The following is a 24,939-nucleotide window of genomic DNA, read 5'->3' as shown; positions in this document are numbered from 1 at the left end:
ATCTCTTCCAAATACTGGAAAATTCAAGTCACTTTATACAAAGGAGACTATGGAAAGAAACATGAGTGAAAATGGGAAATCCAGCTAAATACTTCTACACTACTTCTAGTTCATTTCATGAACATGAATTTGTTTCTAAATGTTGTCTCCTGGGAACCTGAGGAACCACAGGCTAAATGATTTGACTGTAACTGAACAGTATTATTTACTTATAAGCATCTAATTTTTCTTCTCTAAGAGAAAAAAGCAAGCCATCATCATTGAAAGGTTTTTCCTCTTTTTCACTATAACTAATTGTCAAAGAGAATGACAAATATAATAAACAAAATGACCACGTACAAACAAGTAAAGATTGGAAATAACAGAAAAATTCTGGAAGCATATTCATTATGCTTAATATAACACCAGCCTTCTAAAGATTACATGTCTCAGCCTGTCCAATGTGCGGGCCAAGGAAAGTCACAAGAACAGAGTCATCAAAATGTATTGAATTAATTATAAACTCGGAACAATATTATATGTAAGATAATGATAGTTACTTAATGGATATTTACTGATGGTATTTTTTTTTCTTTCGGACTAATTCTTCTTCTCTTTTTTCTTTTCTGTTCCATTTTATTGTAGTCAGCACCATGCTGTTATTCCTGCAAGTACTGAACAAGCATGGGATTTGAATATTACACTCCTAAATAAATGAATTGCTCAATTTCCTGGGACCATCTATACATAACCCATCTTCAAAAAGTGTATCAGTATTCTATCATAAAGGAGATAGTGATCTTTGTTCCAATATGCGTGACATTTCTGGACAAGACAATTGTGGCACCTGCACTTATTTCCATGAAGAAAAACCTTGCAGTTTTATGGCATTCATCATTTGACAAATGCAACTATTTTCCTTATCAATCAACTCTTACTGAACTTCCTAGCAGTGACTGTGGAATCCTTAAGGGCCCATTAAATTTCTGAAGAAGAAAGCTAAGATGAAGGACATGCCACTCCGAATTCATGTGCTACTTGGCCTAGCTATCACTACACTAGTACAAGCTGTAGATAAAAAAGCGGATTGCCCACAATTATGTACATGTGAAATCAGGCCTTGGTTTACACCCAGATCCATTTATATGGAAGCATCTACAGTGGACTGTAATGATTTAGGTCTTTTAAATTTCCCAGCCAGATTGCCTGCTGACACACAGATTCTGCTCCTACAGACTAACAATATTGCAAAAATTGAATACTCCATAGACTTTCCAGTAAACCTCACCGGCCTGGACTTATCTCAAAACAATTTATCTTCAGTCACCAATATTAATGTAAAAAAGATGCCTCAGCTTCTTTCTGTGTATTTAGAGGAAAACAAACTAACTGAGCTGCCTGAAAAATGTCTGTCTGGACTGAGCAACTTACAAGAACTCTATATTAATCACAACTTGCTTTCTACAATTTCACCCGGAGCCTTTATTGGCCTACATAATCTTCTCCGACTTCATCTCAATTCAAATAGATTGCAGATGATCAACAGTAAGTGGTTTGACGCTCTTCCCAATCTGGAGATTCTGATGATTGGGGAAAATCCAATCATCAGAATCAAAGACATGAACTTTAAGCCGCTTATCAATCTCCGCAGCCTGGTTATAGCTGGTATAAACCTCACGGAAATACCAGATAATGCCTTGGTTGGACTTGAAAACTTAGAAAGCATCTCTTTTTATGACAACAGGCTTATTAAAGTGCCCCATGTTGCTCTCCAAAAAGCTATAAACCTCAAATTCTTGGATCTAAATAAAAATCCCATTAATAGAATACGGAGGGGTGATTTCAGCAATATGCTACACTTAAAAGAGTTGGGAATAAATAATATGCCTGAGCTGATTTCCATCGACAGTCTTGCTGTGGATAACCTGCCAGATTTGAGAAAAATAGAAGCTACAAACAACCCACGGTTGTCTTACATTCACCCAAATGCATTTTTCAGACTACCCAAGCTGGAATCACTCATGCTCAACAGCAATGCCCTTAGTGCCCTGTACCATGGAACAATTGAGTCTTTGCCAAACCTCAAGGAGATCAGCATACACAGCAATCCAATCAGGTGTGATTGTGTCATCCGTTGGATTAATATGAACAAAACCAACATTCGATTTATGGAGCCAGACTCACTATTTTGCGTGGACCCCCCTGAATTCCAAGGACAAAATGTTCGGCAGGTGCATTTCAGGGAAATGATGGAAATCTGTCTCCCTCTTATAGCTCCTGAGAGCTTCCCTTCTAATCTGGATTTAGAAGCTGGGAGCTATGTTTCCTTGCATTGTAGAGCTACTGCAGAGCCACAGCCTGAAATCTACTGGATAACACCTTCTGGTCAAAAACTCTTACCTAATACTCTGAAAGACAAGTTCTACGTCCATTCTGAAGGCACACTAGATATAAACGACATAACCCCAACAGAAGGGGGTCTATATACTTGTATAGCAACTAACCTGGTTGGTGCTGACTTGAAGTCTGTTATGATCAAAGTGGATGGTTCTTTTCCCCAGGATAACAACGAATCCTTAAATATTAAAATAAAAGATGTTCAGGCCAATTCAGTTCTGGTGTCTTGGAAAGCAAGTTCTAAAATTCTCAAATCCAGTGTTAAGTGGACAGCTTTTGTCAAGACTGAAAATTCCCATGCTGCCCAAAGTGCTCGAATACCATCTGATGTCAAGGTATATAATCTTACTCATCTGAACCCATCAACTGAGTACAAAATTTGTATTGATATCCCCACCATCTATCAAAAAACCAGGAAACAATGTGTAAATGTCACCACAAAAGCTTTGGACCCTGATCGAAAAGAGTATGAAAAGAGTAACACCACAACCTTTATGGCCTGCCTTGGAGGCTTTCTGGGGATTATTGGTGTGGTATGTCTTTTCAGTTGCCTCTCTCAAGAAATGAACTGTGATGCTGGACATGGCTACATGAGGAATTACTTACAGAAACCAACCTTCACATTCAGCGAGCTTTATCCTCCTCTAATCAACCTCTGGGAAACGGGCAAAGAAAAAAGTACAGCATTGGAAGTGAAAGCAACTGTTATAGGTGTGCCAACAAATATGTCCTAAAAACAAACTAACTAAACCTACTTCAAAGAAAAGCTTAAGACTGCAGCTGTGCTTGGAAAAAAAAAAAAAAGCAGAGAAATATTGCTTTCTAGAAAGAAGTTTAAGCTTCACCAATGCTGCTCCTGACCAAGGGAAATATGTACAAGTTCAGCATTTTAATTAACTGGCTTCAAAGGGTACTGTGGCAACCAAATAAAATAATTCCATTTTCTAGAACTTTCATGTAACTTTTATGTCTGGACTACAGTTAAAGTGGACAAAAACATTTCTGTATTTTTTTTAAGTATATAAGAGTAGTTGAACTGAGCAATACCTCCTCCTGTGTTGTATTACACATATTAGCCACGAGTTTTTGCAGTGACTAGGTAACTTGAATTGACACGTGGTGTAATAAAATGGACAAATTCTGTAGAGTAGACACAGTGAGTATGTCGGCCTCTTTTATAAGAAAAAATACATTTTGGATTAAAATCAATTGCTTTTGTCTTGTTTTTGTTTCTAAATAAAGAATAATTTCTGGGAAATGTCATCTGACCAGGTATCATTTAAATGACATTTTTTAAAAGTGTTTTTCTAAAATGAAATTTGGAATGCTGAGGCACTTTTATTGGGTTCTGTAATTACATTTTTATAATGCACAAAAATGAATTTAGAGCACTGTATCAGTATTGAAAGGCAATAACAACACTCAATTTCACCCTTTGCTGACAAAAACAAATCCTCAAGGACACCATGTATTCACTTAAATATTTTCTTAACAAGCAGGTTTTAGAGTAAGATTTAATTGGTAAGTTCACATAATATAAATGCAATATCTAAGGAACTGAAAGTTTTATTTTAATAATTAGTAGCAACTCAAATGTAAGCTGTGTGCTTTGCAGAAAATACTGCCAATTTTTGGTAGGATTTATGATTTAGGTCTAATTTTCCAATCTCTGTGATTCTGAACACTAAATGTGCTTCACTGCAGTAATAAGCAAATAATCTAATAATTTTCTGTTTTACAAATCTAACAACCAAACATGTTTCACATGAACCCAAAAGAAGGAGGTTTACATACCTACATAGCCACTAACCTAGTTGGTGCTGACTTGAAGTCTGTTCTGATCAGATTGAATGGTTCTTTTCCCCAGGATAACAATGAATTTTAGAATTTTAGAAGACTAGGGTTTTCCAAGATGAGGATTTTAAAATTTTACTTTAAAAATATTGGATTATTAGTAGAATAAGTTTTATCGGGTTCAGTTTTATAAAATTCTCCCTTTTATTTGGTTCACCCCCATATAAAAATGACATAAATCAGATAATTCCAGAGTTTAATAAAAATTTGAGAGGAAAGTTTTGGTAATACAAGAAAAAAGTTTCTAAAACTAATTTAGAGTAAAAGAGGGGCAACTGGGTGGCACAATAGATTGAGCATCCAACTCTTGGTTTCGGCTCAAGTCATGATCTCAGGGCCATGAGATCAAGCCCTGCATTGGCTCTGAACCCTGTGCAGAGTCTGCTTAAGTTTCTCTCTCCCTCTGCGCTTCCCTGCCACACACACATTCTCCCTCCCTTTCCCTCTCTCCCTCTCACTCTCTGTCTCTCCCGCTCTTTCTCTCAAATAAACAAATCTTTAAAAAAATAAAATAGAAGAAAAAGACTAAGTGTAGTTCTCTGTGACAATATTTAAGACACCTAAAAGACACAGCTTAAAAAATGAGAATCATTAAAATACCAAAAACATTACTAATTATTTAAAGAATCTAAAATAGGAAGTATAAAGGTTTCACGTGGAGAAAATAACCAAAATCTTCTAGGGTATTAAGTCATATTTCCAAACAAAAACCTAGAGTCCTGCAAATAAATGTATTTGTGTACCAAAAAAATATCCTGAAACAATAAAAAAAAAAATCTAAGATAATAGGCTATACTTTCTATAGGCAAATCACTTATCTCTACAAAGCTGTAAGGCTTCCATGTTAATTGCTGCTGTGCCTGTTCATAATCAAGTGTTTAACTTTTCTTACAATAGCTTGCTGCATGTTATCAACATGTCACTGGCCTGTACACATTTCCAGCACTGTAGTCATATCAATTTACTTGTTAATATAGACGTTTGCTTTATGGTAGCCTTGACATTTTCTAATTAAATCCTGCTGTTTTTGACAACGTGGAAGGTAATTATTATGAACTCTTTAAAACAAAAGGACAAACTGTGTTAATTTTAACACAACCAAAATATGAAACTTGCTAATTCAATGTGTTTCCCAAACACAAATTTTACAACCTGATGAATCACTATCTCACAGAGCCTGACATTAGAATTCATCAGTAAGACATGCTCACACATCAAGAGATGTTTCAGCACCATGGACAGAGCTTCTTAGACCCAGGCTATTTGTCAAAAATATAGGAGCTGAAATATGACCTATTAGGAGGCAGGTATTGCATAGGTCAGCAAGAATTTGCTCAGGTATCTTGTATGTTTCTTTTAAACCTATCTGCCTGAAGAACTATAACAAACATAGCATAGAGTTTAAAATGCATTTCAAGCTACATTTTTCTTAGAAAAATTGTAGCAAATAAGCACTCTGAATAGTCACCTAACAGTGAACACTGAAATGAAGTATTTTTGTTACAGCCGAATAAATACAGATGCTCAATGCAAATCATGATCCTATTTACTTGATTAAAATTTAATCTAAATTGCCAGTGAGAGCAAAAAGACATTTGCTTCAATAACAAGAATGCATTTCACACTCTCTACGTTACCTTCTAAGCCCCACATAAAATTAAGCACTAGTCCAAGTACTCAAAGCATATAACTTACAATTTGGTGATATAATATAGATGCAATGGCAAACTTCACCTATAAAAAATAAAACTCTGAAGTTTCTACCACTGTGAATGTCAACAGATCTTCTCACTTTGTATGGAGAAAAACATTTTTTCACAAAAATTATTTTAAAGAATTATATATTTTCTAATTTATACTATATAATAAAATTCAAATTTTCTGAAAATAAGCATGTCTAGTGAATACAAATAATGTATAAAAACAATGTGAAGCAAAATGTGTCATTGTCAGCAAAGCCAATCAACAATATGTTGCCAGTCATGTGCTATTTTGCCTAGAAAGAAATGAAATCCATTTATGGTACATGTATCTATCTTTCAATACTTGTTTCCATTCTTAAAATTTTATTCTAATTAGACAAAAAGTTTTTAAGCAAAATTACATATCAGCAAGCATAAGTTTAAAATTATAATTCCTTGGCCTATTTATTTAACTATATTTTCTTTTTTTACTTTCAATAAATATTCACTGCATGGCTGTTACTTGCTGGAAAAACAGAAGTGAACAGGACAAATTTTCCACCATTGAGGGGCTTATATTCTACTGGATTACATGCTGGTTATGTATCACTGCTTTCACAAGTACGTGTTAACTATGTTATTTAGAAGATTCTTCTCAGCCTCAATCCATACTCATAGAAGAATAATACTCAAAAAATCACAATTTTTTTCTTGCTCTAAAAAGGTTTTACTTATTGTATGTTGACTTAAGAACTTAATTCAAATTTATTATTGATCTTAACACACACACACACACACACACACACACACACACACACTAATACCAGCCTAATACTATCCTTAAACTGGTTAAATCAAGAGGCATGTCAACTTACTATGAAGGAAAACCTTAAAATTTCATAGATTAGCCTCTTATGTGAAAAATCAGAAATGATATGTAAGTAACAAAAAAAGCCAATAATAAAAACAACTAAAAGTTTAAAAATATGTGTTTGCTAAAGAAAGGGAGAATTCCAATGATATATCCACACAGCTATTGCAAGAATCAGGAAAAAAAAATTCTTATTGCATATGTCACTATTAAACAACATCTTCAGCTCCATCCCAGTGTTGGCAGTCTAGGAGATAGGGTATTATGAACAGTGATTAAATTGTGGCTACATTTTCTCTGATCCAATCTCAATCTCTTCCTTCATCCTTCCCTCCCTCTCTCTCTCTCCCTCTCTCCCTCCTCCTCCTCATAAAAAATTATAACAAACAAGTAAAAGGTTTTTTTTTAAGTGTATACTTGCCAGGTATGCTTACTATATTGAACATCCCAAATGGTCATAAACTACAATGATCTTCTCTTCTACCACCTTCTCAGATGGTAATATTCTCACCCTTAGTTCTATAACCGATACTCTATATCATTTTGCCCTGACTAAAGCATTGCTAACTAGGTCATTGCTTGGGATCATAGCAATATTGTAGTGGAATGAAAGAACCATGCCTAGAATCAAAATGTTATAATCAGCACCATGGAGCTCAGGAAAAAGAAACTAATTGGGGTTTCAACACAATAGTGGCTGCTTTTGTGTGTTCATTTGTGAAGTGAGGACTCTATCTGTTATTAAGGGTGACCACTACTTTGATTTTTCTTACACCTCTGAAGCAAGGGAAAAATAAAAACACTATTTATACACAGGAATAAAATGACAAAATCGGAGTTCACTCCGAAAGTCATAATACATATATCTAATCCTAATAAAAATAATTAAAAGATAAATATTTTAAAAAGAATATTGCAGTGAAATATAGATAATTTCCAAAATCTGGCTTGAACATTTTATTAATGACATCACAGAGCTGCACTTGAATTGACTAGTAAGCATCCAGTATGCTCGGGTAAGAAGATCATATGAAATAGAACATAATTCCTTTTTATTCCTAGTAAAAATAGACAAGCCCACAGAGATTTGAATTTATTCTGGTTCACTTTACATACACATCAGAGGGCTCCTACAGCTCTGTTTGAAATAAGCCATATAGTCAATACAAACTAAGGGGTTAAATACATTGGAGATGTATTAATACAACTTTCTCTTAAGAGCGAACTGAGATATTCAAATAAGTAATAAATTCATAGCAAATATCATATATGATTTCAAAATTATTGTAGAGTGGCCCAAAGTAACAAAGCATAGCACAGAGAGTTATGGTTGACCTTGGCAAGACTCTCAGGAAAATGAACTATAATGGAATTTGAAGACCTCATGGTACTTTGTGTGCTTATATTTGTCTTTTCTGACTCTAATATATCAACAAAAAACTAATAGTATTATGTGACCAATGTAAGGAAAATCCAGTTTCTCATTAAAACATATGGTTCAGTGTCTCAAGTTATTGATTCAAAATCCAATTGCAATATCTATTTATAATGTTTACTAGCCACCAGACAAATAATAGAGTAAGCCTGGGACATAAATTGACCATCCTAATCCTAGCACTGAGAGCATAAAAGTATTAAAAGAACAAACAACAACCAAAAAAAAACACCTCCCTGTCATTTGTGGTACCAGATTCAGGGCTGGTAAAGAGAAATAGTTCTTAAACCAGGAGAGTTGCCAATATTAAAGCAATATGGTCAAACACACCAAAGGAGTTCCTCAAAAGAATACTTCATAAAGATGAAATTTATTATTAGAATTCAGATCAAAGTCAGACACCTCTGGTAAACATTCTTTTAATAATAGTTGCAGACACAAGTCACATACTCAACAAAGAATATGAAAACATGTCTCCAAAAGAACTTTAAGACTTTTAGGATCCCCTTCCCTGTTTACCAGTCAGTTAATCAATAAACCAATATTCCAGTATATGATTTTCATATTAAGTTATTTATTTGATCAAAGTTTAAAAGACATTTACAAACACAATGCATTAATTTATAAAATTATGTGATTTTAACTACCACTTCAAACCATTGAGCTTAAAAATAAAAATCCTTCAAATGATGGATATGATACAGAAAAGAGATAAATATAGAAGGAAAGAAAGCATTCATTTCTTTCTGCTAACAAAATCTTTATCTATAAAAATATATAAGAATTAACAGATAGCACTGAAAAGAGGAACTACATCAAAAACAACTGTATGAGGGTTAGGGTAATGAGGGTTTCTGTCCAATGGACTATGTGTGTCTCAGTCCAGGCTCAGGCCTGAAGTGACAATATGATGCTTAGTTATTTTCCTGGCACATAAAATGCATAGCAATTAATAAATACATTATGACCATATTATTATATTTGAATAAATATGCATTAATATATACTCGAGCAGCAATATAAAAATTAGTAAGAAGAGAAACATTTACTGAATCCTGAGCATGTGCCCAACTAACAATTTGCTATGGTCTTAAGAAATCCACTCCAGATCTAAAGAAGGGGTGTGGGAAAAATGAACACTTACCATCTTAGTATGTCAGGTATACTAATGAATGTGCCTACTCCCTCTCTTGTCTCTCTCTCTACTATATATATATATATATATATATATATATATATATATATATATATATATATATATATATATATATGAATGTGTATCTGTGTGTATATATAATATATACATATATATGTATAAACATATATTTTTAATTAATTCAATTTTCATGAAATTGCCAGGAGTACAGTATTCACATTCCCATTTTATAGATCAGTCTCATAGAAGTTAAGTAGTTTTCTGCCCCAAGAGAACAATAATAATAATAACAGAGCAAAAAACCAAAAGATACAACATCATGAGAAATAATAACAATCAGGTACTTTTTTAAGCATGCATAATCCACAAAAATAACTAAAAGGTAATATTTTGGGGGAGGGAACAATCCATCAACAATATGCCAGATTTATTAATTGTGCCTATTATTTTCTAGCTATCTCCATCAACATGTTTCTTTATAATATCCTGACCAGTTTGCACGAGGAATTGGAGATAAAGTACCAGAATTTGTCAGCTTACAGTTATTACTTGCTAAAGACCAAAAAGTGAGCACTCGTTTATCAACAACAACAACAACAACAAAAAAAACCTGCACATACTCTTACAAATAAAAATTTTAAAATAAGTATATTAACTAAGTACTCACTAGATGAAAAGCACTTCTAGGGACTTTTAAAAGACTTTTCTGTGATTATTTCCATGCATCCATTTCACACTTCCAATGTGTAAAAGCTCTTGTTTTTCAATCCCATCAGAAAAGTACAAGATGGTCAATTACCTGTTTTACGTGCTTTCTGACTCCCAGATTATAAGATCATACACAGTAACTCTGACCTCAGAAGGAGAATCTTGCTTAAAAGGTAAGGATTGAGGGCACCTGAGTGGCTCAGTTGGTTGAGTGTCTGCCTTTGGCTCAGGTCACGATCCCAGGGTCCTGGGATCAAGTCCTGCATCGGGCTCCCTGCTCAGGGGGGAGTCTGCTTCTTCCTCTACTGCTCCCCCTTGCTTGTGATCTCTCTCTCTCTCTCTCTCAAATAAATAAATACAATCTTAAAAAAAAAAAAAAAGGTAAGGATTGAGGGGGAAAGATTTTCCTCTTGATCTTTTGTCCTCATCCCCATCCTTGCCAGTACTGGAACACCACCATCACCCTCGTACAGTCAGCAGTCGGTGTGCTCTGACAGAGTTCATCTTTGTTGGATCGCTTGTCTTGTGTTATAAACCTTGGCTTCTGAGGAGTTGCAATGTATGAAATGGAATTTGTGAATTGGTTGTGAGGAGTTCTAATAAATGAATTTTGTTCTAGGAGAACGAAATTAATAGAAGTTAAATGACACAGATAGTTTTTTGATAAATGGGGCAACAAAAATATTAAATAAAAACTTAACACTGTCAAACTTATCCATGATTAAAACCTACAGATGCCCAACTAGGAAGTTCATCATCTGTACTTCCAAGCAGAAGAAGCAAGGTGGTTCAGTAAAACAAACAAACAAAAACAAACACTTCCACAGGTTAATGAACTTCTATGAAATTAAACTGACATGCAAAAATAATTTTATGTGTAGAGAAGTTTCTCAGTATTCAGTGAATACTAAATTTTGCTTGCAAATATTTGAAAGTCACTATTCTAAACCATGTTCTAATTCCAAATGATATGCCCCCAGTTTGGTTATTTTGTAATGAATCATTGGCATGGTAGAACTCTTTCTACAGAATGAGATTTGGAAAATAATAGCAGCAAAATTTCTAAACAGAAAAGCGAGAAATGGACCATGTTTTCATTCATATATGAATCTTACCCATGCACTCTTCATTTAGTGAGGATCTACTAAGCGCTAGCCACAATATTAACTACTAGAGAATCACTATGACTGTGATTGACAAATTCCTTGACATGATAACATTTATCATCTACAGGTAGGTAACAACAAATGAATTTAGTAATTGCAATAGTGGTTAATAAAAATATGGTAGGCATGGGGATAGCTAAAATATATTTGGAGGATACATGTTATTATAAGAGGGCCCAGAAAGGGTTCTAACAACTAAGACTATCTTTACACAAACTCCCAATTAAAGAGCAGAGAAATGAAGAGAGCAAGCTAAGGGCAGTGTGAAAGTGACAATATGCGGAAGAATTTGAATAGCATCAGGGTACTGAGTAACTGAAAGTTCTGAAGAAGGAAAAAGCTGGAGCCAGCCTTCAGAAAGAAAAATGGAAAGATGGGTAAAAAAATCAAACTAAATTTGTTGCTAACAAATAGTTTGGTGGACACTAATATCCAAGGGAAAATGACATGGTCAAATTTAAAACACTAGGATTAATTGATAAGGCTACAAATACGAGTTCTCCATATTTCAATCCTGTCTCCCTCTGTAGCCAAGCCCTAGTCTCCCATGGTACCACTAGGCCTCCATAGCTGAAAATACGAGAAGTGGGAAATGAAAAAGGAAATAGATATAAACACACTGTATACACTACCCTCTCAGGTAGGCCTTCCCTCATCTGCAACACACACACACACACACACACACACACACACACACACACACACACTCAACACCCTCACAAGCATACATTCAGGTGCACACCCTTCATGTTCAGGATTAGCAGAGACCATTATTTGCAAGTTATTCTCATTTCAGATATCTTAAAAATACATCTCCCATGAAACCAACAGAGGATCAAAATGTTACTGCAGCTCTCCACTCTCTCCCCAAAAGGCAGATAAATGAAAAAGACCATAGGTATTTTGAGAAGTTTCATACATAAAAACTCAAATGTCATATAAAATTAAGGTCTATGTCTTTGAATTTAAGACTGATCTAGTTCCATTTTCCTTCCCAATTGTACTTCTCTTTCAGAAATTTCACGAACATGTGACATAGACTTTAATAAGTATGAGTATAAAAACAGATGTAGGAAAACCAGGAGAAAAAATATTGTGTCTCATTTACTTGGACTATGCTTTCTGCAAGACCAGACACAGTTCTAATGAGATCTCACAGGTATCACTTTCCTCACATAATAGAAAAAAATTGTCCTGTATTGTATGTTTCTAAGTGAGACCTTGAACTCAAAATAACTTAAAATAGGAAAGAGTATTTGTAGAAATACTGACTCACACAAATCAGACACTAATTCTAGATTTTCTCTACTTTCTCACCACTGTCGTCTCTCAAGAAGAAAGGTTTTATCAAGATTGTCTATATAATATAAGTTTTCAGAGTAAAGAAGTACATTGTAGCACAATAATTTAAGGTTTGATTTTGAAGATGTACTTAAAAATTAACAGAGGAGATAAACATTAAAAGACATAATAAACATAATAAAACATAATGCAATAAAAGAGATAAACATTAGCATAAACATTTGTAGATACTCCTGCTATTAAATTTTCTCAAAAGTGTTTAGAGAGAACTGTGATATATAGACTATTAGTTATTTTTTGATTCTTCAATATCTTATTTGAAAATGTTGGAGATTTTCACTTGAAACCAAGGGGGCAATTCCAAACAGAAAATAAATTGGGTAAAAGCACATCTACTTTCCCAAGATATTTAAAATGCCAGTGTCTGAGTACGCCCAGAAAGACTTCTACAGTAACCGGCTGCTAGCTGCTAATTTGTGGAGAGGACACCAACTCACACTGACGTGTCTGTTTCACTTCACTCTGGGACAGATAATAGGGAAGGGCCAGGGAGCTTTTAGACAAAATGATTACTAAATAAGTGTAATGACAGAGTGGTCTTTATTTTATTGATAAGACTAACTCTCCCGCAGGACTAGGCTGCAGTAGCCAGGTCTACTTTTTTTCAGAGTGAATACTTAAAACACCAGGTAAGAATGTATATGTCATATTCAAACTATCATCCCATTCTTGAAACAATGTAAGTTTGAATTTCATGGAAGCCAGAAGATACAAAACACTAGAAAGTCTAAGATTAGTAGCCCTAGACTTTGGAACTAAAGTGAAAATCTTAAACTTATGAGGACATTATAAAATTTTACTGATCACATATCTGTAAAGTACGTCTGAAGATATAAGACATTTTCATACACATTATGGCTGGCATTTGAATATATTACCCATAACTACTCTGTGATGTCAAAAAAATTATGCTAACCCACCTTGATGAATTATTGGTCATGAGGAAGGAAATACCAAATAAAATTATCATCAGACAAATTTTCAAACCTGCTGAATCTTTCCACTGCTCCAAAGTGAGCACTATCAAATATCCGTGGATGCCTTTCCCAGTGGCAACAGGCTAATCAATAAAGATGACAACCCTGTGATCTTTACATTATCTGGCTTCAGAAAGGAGCTTTTATATTAAAGCTCTTCTAAAGTTCTCCTTGACTTAAAATCCCAAACTTATCAACAGGATGGCACATTATTCTTTTAAAATATAATATTTTTAAAACATAATTGTATATTATCTTAATATATTTTATAACACATAATTATATGATATTAAGAAACTACAGAAAAGAGAGTCTCACATTCTCCATGTCTGCCATATACACTCTTGTAAAAGCCTGCCGTTTTGCCTTCCACAGAGTATTATCTGGCTCTATGACCTTCACTCTTAGTCCAGGCTAGAGCTGCCCAGACTTTAAAAGTGGCAAAGATGTCCAATCTCAGAATGAAAGAAGACTTCGTTGCTCACCCCATCACTTCACCAGGCCCATCTGCCCCCCCAAAACACGGGTAACAGATGTTACCATGCTTACTAGATCAGCCCCTTATATGTCAGCCCATCATGTTTTTCAAAACTCTGAGGGTAAACAGATTGTTCCCCTCATGTTAAACTGGACATTTCCTTCTTTCTAGTCTACACCAGTTTTATTTTAGGGAACAAAAGGAGAAAAGAATAAGTGTAATATATAGGGCAAACCTACAAGTCCACTATGTCATCATGCCCCTATGTCTTTGCTTCACACTGAACAAATCCATGTCCTTCCAGTAATTCAGGTCACTCTTCTCTGGAAATGATCCAAGTCATTAAAGTCTCAAAATACAGGCCTAGAAACAGAATGCCACCCTCCAAGTGTGCCAAACTCTTAATCTCTTTATTTGATTGGGGAGCAATGTTAATCAAATTCTTCCACTATTTTCAAATGAAAACAGCCAGTAGACGAGGGTCATTATACTTGTTGCCAAATCTTGTGATTAGCAACATCACCTATATCATCATCACCAGGACTTAATAAATGCTAAGTCCTAGAATACATATAGATTCCTTTAACCTCTATGAGGAAGATTATAAGAATAGCATATTTTATATTACAGGTGAGAAATTTTAGGTTTAGAAAGGTTAAGTAACTTAGCAAAACTTCACAAGTTATGGGCAGTGATGAAAGGGATTTGGACTTTCTATAAAAGTAAATTGACTGGTTGTTAGCTTACTAACACCTACAGTAAACCTTGGGATTTATCGTATGAACTAATATGATCCCTTAGGTAAAGGTCATTCAGTACGCAGGAGGAATGGGTCTTAGGGCAACTTAATTAGCCTCAGAAGTTATCATTGCAGCAGAGAATTAAGAATCTCTATAGTTAGCCATCGTATTCCCTTATACTTTCAAAAGTAAAGCCTGCCTCAAACTAAGAACAATAAAGAACAAGCAGAGAAATCACACCTCTTTGATGCCACAATCCTTAGAGAAATCCATAGAGCTACAAGGCTTTCAGTCACAACCAGAAAGACAACCCCAGCTACTCACAAAGAAAACTAATAAAAGGTATTCCCATATATCCTGGTTGTTTTACAACTTAATGACAGCAGTCAATTCTCACCATGAGTTAATAAGATGCTGAGGAGGAAAGTATACATTAGAATAAAGTTTGTTTTCATTTAGCTACTTGGCTTCTGAACTTGTTAAGCTGTACTCCACATTCAAATAAATATGATTGCAACACACACACACACACACACACACAAACACACACACACATACAGTTTAAGTTTCATGAAAAAGAATTTTATCCTACTCTGGGCAATATAAACTAATAGTATCTATTCTAGTTCTTTTTTTTTTTTTTTAAATGCTGGATGACCTATTAATTCATTTCATTAACTATTAGGATCTGCAATTGGGAAAACCCTGAGCACCGACTAGTACAGCCACGGTCAGAAAGAAAGCACGAGTTAAGAAATGACTGTGGAAGTACCATTTCACTCCTCTCTCTTGTCCGCATCAGTTCAAAGCTTAATACTGTTTCTCTTCACTCCAGGAGAATAAGGAAAAGTAAAAGAGAAGATGACAACAGCAAGTGCTGAAATGATCCTACATGAAGGAACAGAAGGGGAGCATGGCACGTATACACTGAGGCTTGGGAGAGTTGCATAACATGCCCAAAAGGAAGGGTTGGGATTAGAACACTAATCTGTGTGACTCCAAAGTTCCTAATTTTTTCACAGGTTAGACAATGGACTACAGGAATACAATTAATATCTCTAAAATGCATCTGTCTAAAGATACCATACTAAAAACCTCTCAAAGGAGAGAAAAAAAATTAAAATAATTAAATCAGTAAATTTTCAGATAAACTCCTTATAGATTTCTAAGCAAGAACATCCACTAGTAGATTCCATGGCTTTCAACTAGGAATGTTTTCCTGAGTTTCATTTAAAGAAGGGAGCAGTGAATAAGCTGACATAAGAAAGCAGCCCACAGCTTTCTTCCCTATGTCTCTGGGCCTCCATGCCCAAATCACCCTCTGCTCTCTCTTATAAAGGCACCAGTCAGTGGACTAATTCAAGTACGACCTCATTTTAATCTGATTAAATCTGCAAAGACCCTATTTCAAAATAAGGTCACATTCACAGGTACTGGGGTGGGTTAGGACTTGACTATATCTTTTCTAGGGACACAATACAACCCACTACAAGCAGGAAGAAATGCCTGAATCTAGGATGTCAACTCTACACTTGTAGTCAAGTTGGAATATTGTGAAGATATGCTGGCTCAGTTCAAGTTCTAGCAGCAGCAGAGTATGGGTGAAACAGTGTCAAACTCCCTCCAGCAGTGTCAAACTCCCTCCAACATTTTAAATGTTATCAAAGAAATGAAAACAAATATGAAATAAAATTAATTTTCAAGAAGAATTCATTCTACATTTAATTTATACTAATTATCATACTGGAAGAGCCATTTAGATGCCTTAGGAAAAAAAAATTTTTTTCTGTTTTAAGTTAAAGATTTCTTAATCAGTGTTTATTTAGTTGCTTTTAATTCATTTCACCATTTCCTAATCATTGCAAAAAAAGATGTTAAGCCAAAATTATAATTTTCCATTATGCAAAACAAAACTTATACAGAACACTGGCATATTGCTTTATATACTTAGGAAGATCAATTTTTTTCTATTTCACACTTTCAGACCACATTGCTTAAAGTAAGAAAAGGCAAATGTAATCAAGCTTGATAAGCCAAGAAGCCAAGCAAATGATAGGAAAAAAAATAATTTGATTTGAAGAGTAAAGACATTAAATTACCACCTCAATGCTATGAATGATAAAAAGCACAGAGTCAAAAGCATTTCAGTTTTCTTAAAACCAAGTGCTATTTCAACAGTTTTACCATAGAACAGAAATCAGTGTTGAATTTTTGTGCGAGCTTTAATACGAATAAGTTAAGAAATTATACTTAAAATCTCGCTTTGAAATACAGTTGGAATACAGATGGATTCAACACACTTCTGTATAAAACTACTTTAAAATACAAAAAAAATTTATCTCATTCATTCTTTTCAGTATATTTGGCGGATGTGGATAATGTCATATTGCCTAGAGTGAGTAATCTCGATGCCTTTGTTCTACTGGAGGAAACAAGATCCCTCCAGCTAAAGGTTTTCCTCTGCTTTTGCCTGTTCAGAAGGAGCACAATGAAGGTGACAGTCTCATAAAGAAAAAAAGTGAAGGCACTCAGTCTGTCCAATGAGTTGGCATCCCTCCAGCACAGGTACTCTGTGCCTTACATTAGCTCCTGGGGCCACAGGACCAAAGTAAGAAGGAAACAGTGCGTCTTTCTGTTTAGTTGTGGTAGCTACTTTTTTATGACACAGGCAATATAATTCATTGTTTCTTATTCAACTGCTTAACCCATCTTAAATTTGAATAGCCATCCACAAACAAACAGCATAATTTGTTTCAAGTTAGGTGTAATTATAGACACAACCCTGCAAAATGACTTATCATAAATTAAAACAGTCCTTTGAGAAAAGTGGAACACAGCTAAACAAGATTAGAGATAAGGTTCTACCAACATACACTCCTCTTGTTTTTAATTCATCTCAACTCATATTCCTTTCTTACAAACCGAGAAGTATAGTTATAGTTGCTTTGCCAATGAGGAATGCCAAAAATTTTGCCGTCACTTGCTTGAAATAGCCTAGCATTTGTGCATCTTCAAATAATATAACTTACTTGTAAAAGCCTTTAAGGCAAAAGAGAACTGTCTGCATCTATATTCTAGGGAAAAAAATATTGAACATAACGATGCATCCAAATACCACAAATACAGCAGAAAAAAAACACATAAATATTTTTAGTTAACATGATTTTTAATAAATTGTTTAATAAATTGTTAATAAATTCTTTATGACTATTGTGACAATAAATGTGCAAACGAATGAATACTGTGTCCATTTGATGTCAAGTATTTCAGCAACAGATAAGCCAAGGATAAACCAGAAATTTTTATCTTTGCCCTATTTACATTGTACATTGAAGAAAAGTTGTTGGAACTGAGCTAATAAAAGACTAAATGAAGACACAATTTTACTGCTTAGGAATCTAAGTGGCACCATTACCCAGAGGCAAAAATCCTAAATGATTCTACGAACAGGTAATAAACTACAACAATGGCCAGAGACTAAGAAATTAAAATGTTAGAAGCTTCAGGATATACAAAGATGGACCAGATATGCACCTTTCCTGCAAGGGTTTAGAGAATTCTGTTTGATGGGGAAAACTATGCAGAGGAAAGAGAGGTAAGGAATACTGGTAAGTAGCTTCCAGACACATTTTTGTAAAAATTCCAGATAATAGTAATTAACCAGATCCTGACATGCAAGTTAATTATCTCCCCTATGTAGAAAGTTGTTCTTTTTATAATAGAAGACACATAAAATCATCTTTTTTAGAACAAAAATAGCAATAACTCTCCATTTTCTAAAATAGAAAAAAATACACTTCGCTCTTAATTAAAAACCTGTTTTGAACTAGGAAAAGAAAACACTTTTTAAGATGTATTTCACCTGCTGAAAATGTGGTTCACCTCACAATTCCCCGGGTGGGGGAGGGGGGAGTTAGGATAATTCTTTCCCTGATAAGATTACCTTATGCTGTTGGCATCACCACTTCTTCAGAAACTGAGACTCTAATTTTATTTCTACAGTGTCTCACCTATGAAACCCCAGTTACAATTACATTTCAATTTCCTAATTATGTTTGTTCTTAGAGTACAATGAGCAGGAGTGGGGGGAAAAGAGGTGGGGAGCAGAAAATAAAGAGAGACACAGAGCAAATCAATCCCAAAAATTTCAGATACAAGAGACTAAAAGGCAATGTAAGAAAAAAGATACAAACAGGACTGGAGCAAGAGAAAGAGGGGAGAGAGACACACTGAGATTCAGGGGGAATTAAAGGGAATGAAGCTCCATGTTCACTTGAATGAAGTGATAGCTTATTTGCTCTCTCCTAATGTTAGTTTGTGCCTATTATCACCTGTTCTCTACTGCCCTTTAAAAATTGGTTGGCAAAGACAGATATGACATTAAGTGGCAATGACCTAATAGGAACATTTTGGACAGGATCATGCATTCCTGAGCCAGGTGAATCAATACTAGATAGTTTCTGCTCACAGAAACCTGCACAGTTCAGAAAGATGATGAAATTCAAAGTGATAGCTATGTGCCCTTCAAAAACACGATATTCATTTAATATGTTTGCTGTTGAACAAGCTTAATAAAAATTTGCAACGCAAATAATGGGAAGCTAAAAACTATAACTGGCAGCAGTTAAATAAGTTAACAGGGCCAAACCTTTTTGGCCAGATGGCTTTTTGTGATTTTGGAAATATCTGAATTTCTCACAAACGTCACAGGGTGTAAGAATTGAAGACATTTCCATCTGCCTCAACTACAAGAACTATTGCTCCTCATTCATGCTTACAGCAATTCCATGCTGTTCTCCAAGTTATTAAGACTATTTGGCTGCTTGAGAAGAAAAATTATTTATTCTTCCCTTACAAGTATGAAGCCACTTAGGTAAATACCTAAGTGACAAAGCAAAGCAAAAATTAATACCACTGACAGACCTGCTAGAAATAGTCTCTTCTTGTCCACCATGCTTACAATAGAGGAAAAGATCTATGACATATCGTATAGAACTTGAATAATGAAATGGGATAAGAATCACGGAATATTATACCTCTTTTAACTGAAAAATACATGCCTAGTTGGTGGCAGAGTACGACTAGCATTCCTATCTTCTGACTGTTAATCCAATGGTCTCTACACTGTGCATCGATATCCATAAATTCTGGCGTGGTTAGAACTGGGAGAAAGAAAGGCAGACAACTAACACTAATTCAGCTATTATTTCTGGTTGTTGCCACCACATTCCATACCTACACTACTGATAATAACGCTAAAGTCTTAGATATAATTTGCTAACTAGAAATAATACTATGAAGAATGACAATCTCATTCTTTTATACCTCTGCACTCTTTCCCACCCATCTTTCCTCAAAATAGAATTTTATCAACTTTAAAACAAACTTTTAAAGGATTTATTTATTTATTTGAGAGAGAGAGTGGCAGGGGGAGGGACAGAGGGAGAGAGAGACTCTCAGACAGACTCCCCCTGAGTTTGGAGCCCGATGCAAGGCTCAATTCCACAACCCTGAGGTCATGACCTGAGCCAAAACCAAGAGTCAGTCAACCAACTGAGCCACCCAGGTGCCCCTAAAACAAATTTTTAGTTGAATAGAGTTGACATACAGTGCTACATTAGTTTCAGATATACAACATAGTGATTCAAATTTTCTATACATTATGTTACGCTCACCACAAGTGTAGCTACCATCTGTCACCATACAATGCTGTATTCCTTCTGCTGTGCCTTTTATTCCTGTGACTTATTCATTCCATAACTGGAAGCCTCTATCTGCTACTCCCCTTCACCCATTTGTCCACCCCTCCCCCTCCCTCTGGTAAACTCTCAGTTTGTTCTTTGTATTTATAGGTCTGATTCTGTTGTTTGTTTGTTTATTCATTTGGTTTGGTTTTTTGTTTTGTTTTTTTTTTTTTTTAGATTCCACAAATGAGTGAAATGATAGGATATTTGTCTTTCTCAATCTGACTTATTTTACTTAGCATAATACCGTCTAGGTCCCATGTTGTTGCAAATGCCAAGATATCACTTTTTATTACTGTGTAATATTCCATGGTGTGTGTGTGTGTTCGTGTGCGCATGTGTATGCCACCTTTTCCTTATCTATTCATCTCTCAATGGACGCTAAGATTGCTTCCATTTCTTGGCTACTGTAAATAATACTGCAGTAAACATAGGGATGCATGTATCTTTTCAAGTTAGTGTTTTCATTTTCTTTGTGTAAATACCCACTAGTGGCATTATTGGCTCAGGCAGCCCTTCTCTTTTTAATTTTATGAGGAACCTGCATATTGTTATCCACAGCACCTGCTCCAGTTTACACTCCCACCAAGAGTGTGTGAGGGTTCCTTTCCTCCACATCCTCGTCAACTCTTGCTATTTCTTGTGTTTTTTATTTTAGCCATTGTGACCAGTGTAAGGCAATATCTCATTCTGGTTTTTATTTGCATCTCCCAGGTGATTAGTAACACTGAGCAATACATTAAAATGATCATTGACCATAATTGACTAGGATTCATTCCAGGGATGCAAGGATGGTTCAATATTTGCAAATCAATAAACATGATACACCAAATCAACAAAACAAAGGATAAAAATCATATGATGCAGAAAAAGCATTTGACAAAATTGGGTACATATTCATGATAATAATTCTCCACAAAGTGGGTTTAGAGAGAAGATAACTCAATAACAGCTATATAAAAACTCCACAAACAACTTCATACTCAATGGTGAAAAACAGAGCTTTTCCTTTAAGACCAGTAACAAGACAAGGCTGTCCATGATCACAACTTTAAAAATCAACATTCATATAGACATTATTGTGAATGATTAGAGCTGAACCACAGAGTAGTATGACTATGATTACATTTTGTTTCTTAAACAATTTTGTATTCCCTACAGATAATCACTGCCTCGTTTCCTTCACTTGCTTAATTTTCTATGTATCTAGAACAATTCATCTTTAAATTCTCTTTAGAACCATAAATCTGCTAACTTCTCTTTTTTAATATAGTATCTTTCCCATTCTCTTTAACATTGTGGGTTAATGTTTTATTTTTACTCTTTTTTCTATTTTTAAAAGAGCACTTTTATAGTTTTTATATCAAGTATACTTAGCATCCAGTGTTATATTAGTCTCAGGTGTATAACGTAGTAATTCAACAATTACATACATTTCTCAGTGCTCATCAAGGTAAGTATACTCTTAGTCCCCTTTATTTCATCCATCACCACCTCGCAAACACCAGTTTGTTCTCTGTATGTAAGAGTCCATTTGTCTTTGTTTCTTTGTTCTTTTATTTCTTAAATGCTACATATGTGTGAAATCATATGGCATTTGTCTTTTTCTGGCTGATTTATTTCACTTAACATTATGCCCTCTAGGTCCAGCCATGTTGTTGCAAATGGCAAGATTCTATTCTTTTTTATGTCTGAGTAATATTACATTATACATACATATATACATACCTTCTTTATCCATTCATCTACTGATGGACACTGGGTTGTTTCCATTTCTTTTTTTTTTGGGGGGGGGGGGGTTGTTTCCATTTCTTGGCTATTGAAAATAATGTTGCAATAAATATAGAGGTGCATTTATCTTTTTGAGTTAGTATTTTCATTTTCTTTGAGTAAAAATCCACTAGTAGAATTAATGGATCATATGATAATTCTATTTTTTAATTTTTGAGGACCTCCATATGGTTTTTCACAGGGGCTGCACCAATTTATATTCTTACCAACAGTGCACGGGTTCCTTTTTCTCCACATCCTCTCCAAACACTTATTATTTCTTATGTTTTTTTATTTTAGCCATTCTGACACACATAAAGTGATATCTCATTGTGGTTTTGATTTGCATTTCCCTGGTGGTTATTGATATTGAGCATTTCATGTGTCTGTTGGCCATGTGTATGTCTTCTTTGAAAAAATGTTTTATTCAGTTCCCCTGCCCATTTTTAAATTGGATTTTTTGGGGGAGGTGTTCAGTTGTATGAGTTCTTTATATATTTTGGATATTAACCCCTTATCAGATATATCATTTACAAATATCTTCTTAGACTCAGTAGATTGCCTTTCCATTTTGTTGATGGCTCCCTTTGCTGTGCATAAGCTTTTTATTTTGGTATAGTCCCAATAGTTTATTTCACTTTTGTTTCCATTGCCAGAGAAGACGTATCTAGGAAAATGTTTCTAAGGCCAATCCAAAGAAATTACTGCCTATGTTTTCTTCTAGGAATTTTATGGTTTAAGATTTCACATTATGTTTTTAATCCATTTTGAGTTTGTTTTTGTGTATGGTGTAAGAAAGTGGTCCAGTTTCATTCTTTTGCATGTAGCTGTCCAGTTTTCCCAAGATCATTTGTGGAAGAGACTGTCTTTTTTCCACTGTATATTCCTTGCCTCCCTCATTGCAGATTAATTGACCATAAAAGTGTGGGTTTATTTCTGGAATCTTTATTCTGTTCCATTGACCTACATCTATTTTTGTGCCAGTATCATGCTGTTTTGATTACTACCACTTTGTAATATATCTTGAAATCTGGGATTGTAATACCTCCAGCTTTGTTCTTCTTACTTAAGACTGCTTTGGCTTTCGGGTCTTTTGTGCTTCCACATATATTTGAGGATTATTTGTTCTAGTTCTGTGAAAAATGTTGTTGTAGTTTAATAGGGACTGCATTAAATCTGTAGATTGCTTTGGGTAGTATGAATATTTTAACACCAATCCATAAGCATGGAATATCTTTCCATTTGTTTGTGCTATCTTCATTTTATTTCATCAACATTTTATAGTTTTCAGAGTAGAGATCTTTCACCTCCTTGGCTAAGTTTATTGCTGGGTACTTTATTATTTTTGGTGCAATTGTAAATGGGATGGTTCTCTTCATTTCTCTGATTTTTATTCTTTATTGGTTTATTAGTGACATTTTAAGGAGAGCAGATAAATGCATGTGTTCCATCCACCATATTTAACAAAGAGTTAGAGAATGATTTTTAATACCTATACGAAATATTGAAACTTTAAAAGATGTTAATAAATGCCAAAAGTCATGAAACACAAAGTATCAACACACAAAGAGTAGGTGTGGAAGAATTTATCAATTACAATTGACTTTTGATGAAAATAACAGATGAAAAATAAGCAAGAATTTTCATTTTTATTTTTTTAAGTAAAGCATTAAGATTTAGTTTAATATAAATCTCTCTCATTATCTCAAAATATTAAAGTTTCTCAAGCTTTAATGTGCATATAACCCATCTGAGGAATTTGTTAAACTACAGATTATGATGAAGTCTTTATTTCTAACAAGTCCTTAAATAATACCAATGATGATGGTCTAAGAACTACACACTAAGCAAACATCATTACTATGCATCTAAGCAAACATTTAAGAAAATATCATTTAACCTTGTTATAGAAGTGCAGAAACTGGAGGAGACCTACTTAAACATGAAAAGTATCCTTAGCATATATCTTAAGTTTTCTAGATTATGTTTTTGAGCACAAGTTTCTTACTAGAGAAAGCAAAATGTCACCGAAAGGAAGACAAACAGGCATTCCAAGTTAGTACTCAACAAATAATCCATAGTCAACCTGACTCACCCTTGACCAGTTTCTCTGTATCCATCAGCTGTCAACAAAAAGGTCAAATGGGGTACTGGGGAGCTGCACTGCATGTATGTTCTGGTGCTTCTCCCTTGACACCAACTCCAACTGGCATTTTGCAATACATTTCAATAGTGATGGTAAGCACTTGAAGTTAGCACAGACCCCTCAAGTTAAGGATTTCAGTCTTCACAAAACTGCCCTACTTCAGAAGCTAGCCGTAAGTAAGCTCTCAAGTCACCTGCATATCTGATCAAATAGCTACAAATACGGGGGCTTCAAATGACCATGCTTAGGTTTGAGAACTCTCTAGAATGACTTCACTGAGTGTGGAGCCTGATTCAGAGCTTGATCCGACGACCCTGAGATCATGACCTGGGCCTAAACCAAGAGTCGGACACTCAACCAACCGCACCAGCCAGGTGCCTCACAGTTGTGTTATAAAGAATACAAAAAGAACACCCAAATGAAGAACCACACAGGGCAAGGTCTTGAATGGTTCCAAACCCCTGATCTTCTCTG

At 34.8% G+C, this 24,939-nt stretch overlaps 2 protein-coding genes across 4 annotated transcripts in view; one reads left to right on the top strand and one right to left on the bottom strand.

Annotated features, from left to right (window-relative positions):
* LRRN3 (leucine rich repeat neuronal 3) overlaps nt 1-3,585 on the top strand; it is a 35,724-nt gene extending 32,139 nt beyond the window's left edge. The window contains exon 2 of the mRNA XM_045792827.2: nt 625-3,585. Within this exon, the coding sequence (XP_045648783.2) occupies nt 984-3,110 (2,127 nt within the window). The 5' untranslated portion in view covers nt 625-983 and the 3' untranslated portion in view covers nt 3,111-3,585. The remainder of the gene's footprint in view (nt 1-624) is intronic.
* IMMP2L (inner mitochondrial membrane peptidase subunit 2) overlaps nt 1-24,939 on the bottom strand; it is an 825,524-nt gene that overhangs the window by 435,406 nt on the left and 365,179 nt on the right. The gene's annotated exons all lie outside the window — the stretch shown is intronic.

This window comes from Ursus americanus, chromosome 3, assembly GCF_024610735.1.
Source record: "Ursus americanus isolate L20-20 chromosome 3, mUrsAme1.1.p, whole genome shotgun sequence".
Lineage (NCBI taxonomy): Eukaryota > Metazoa > Chordata > Mammalia > Carnivora > Ursidae > Ursus > Ursus americanus.
This window is presented reverse-complemented; position numbering and strand designations above follow the sequence as displayed.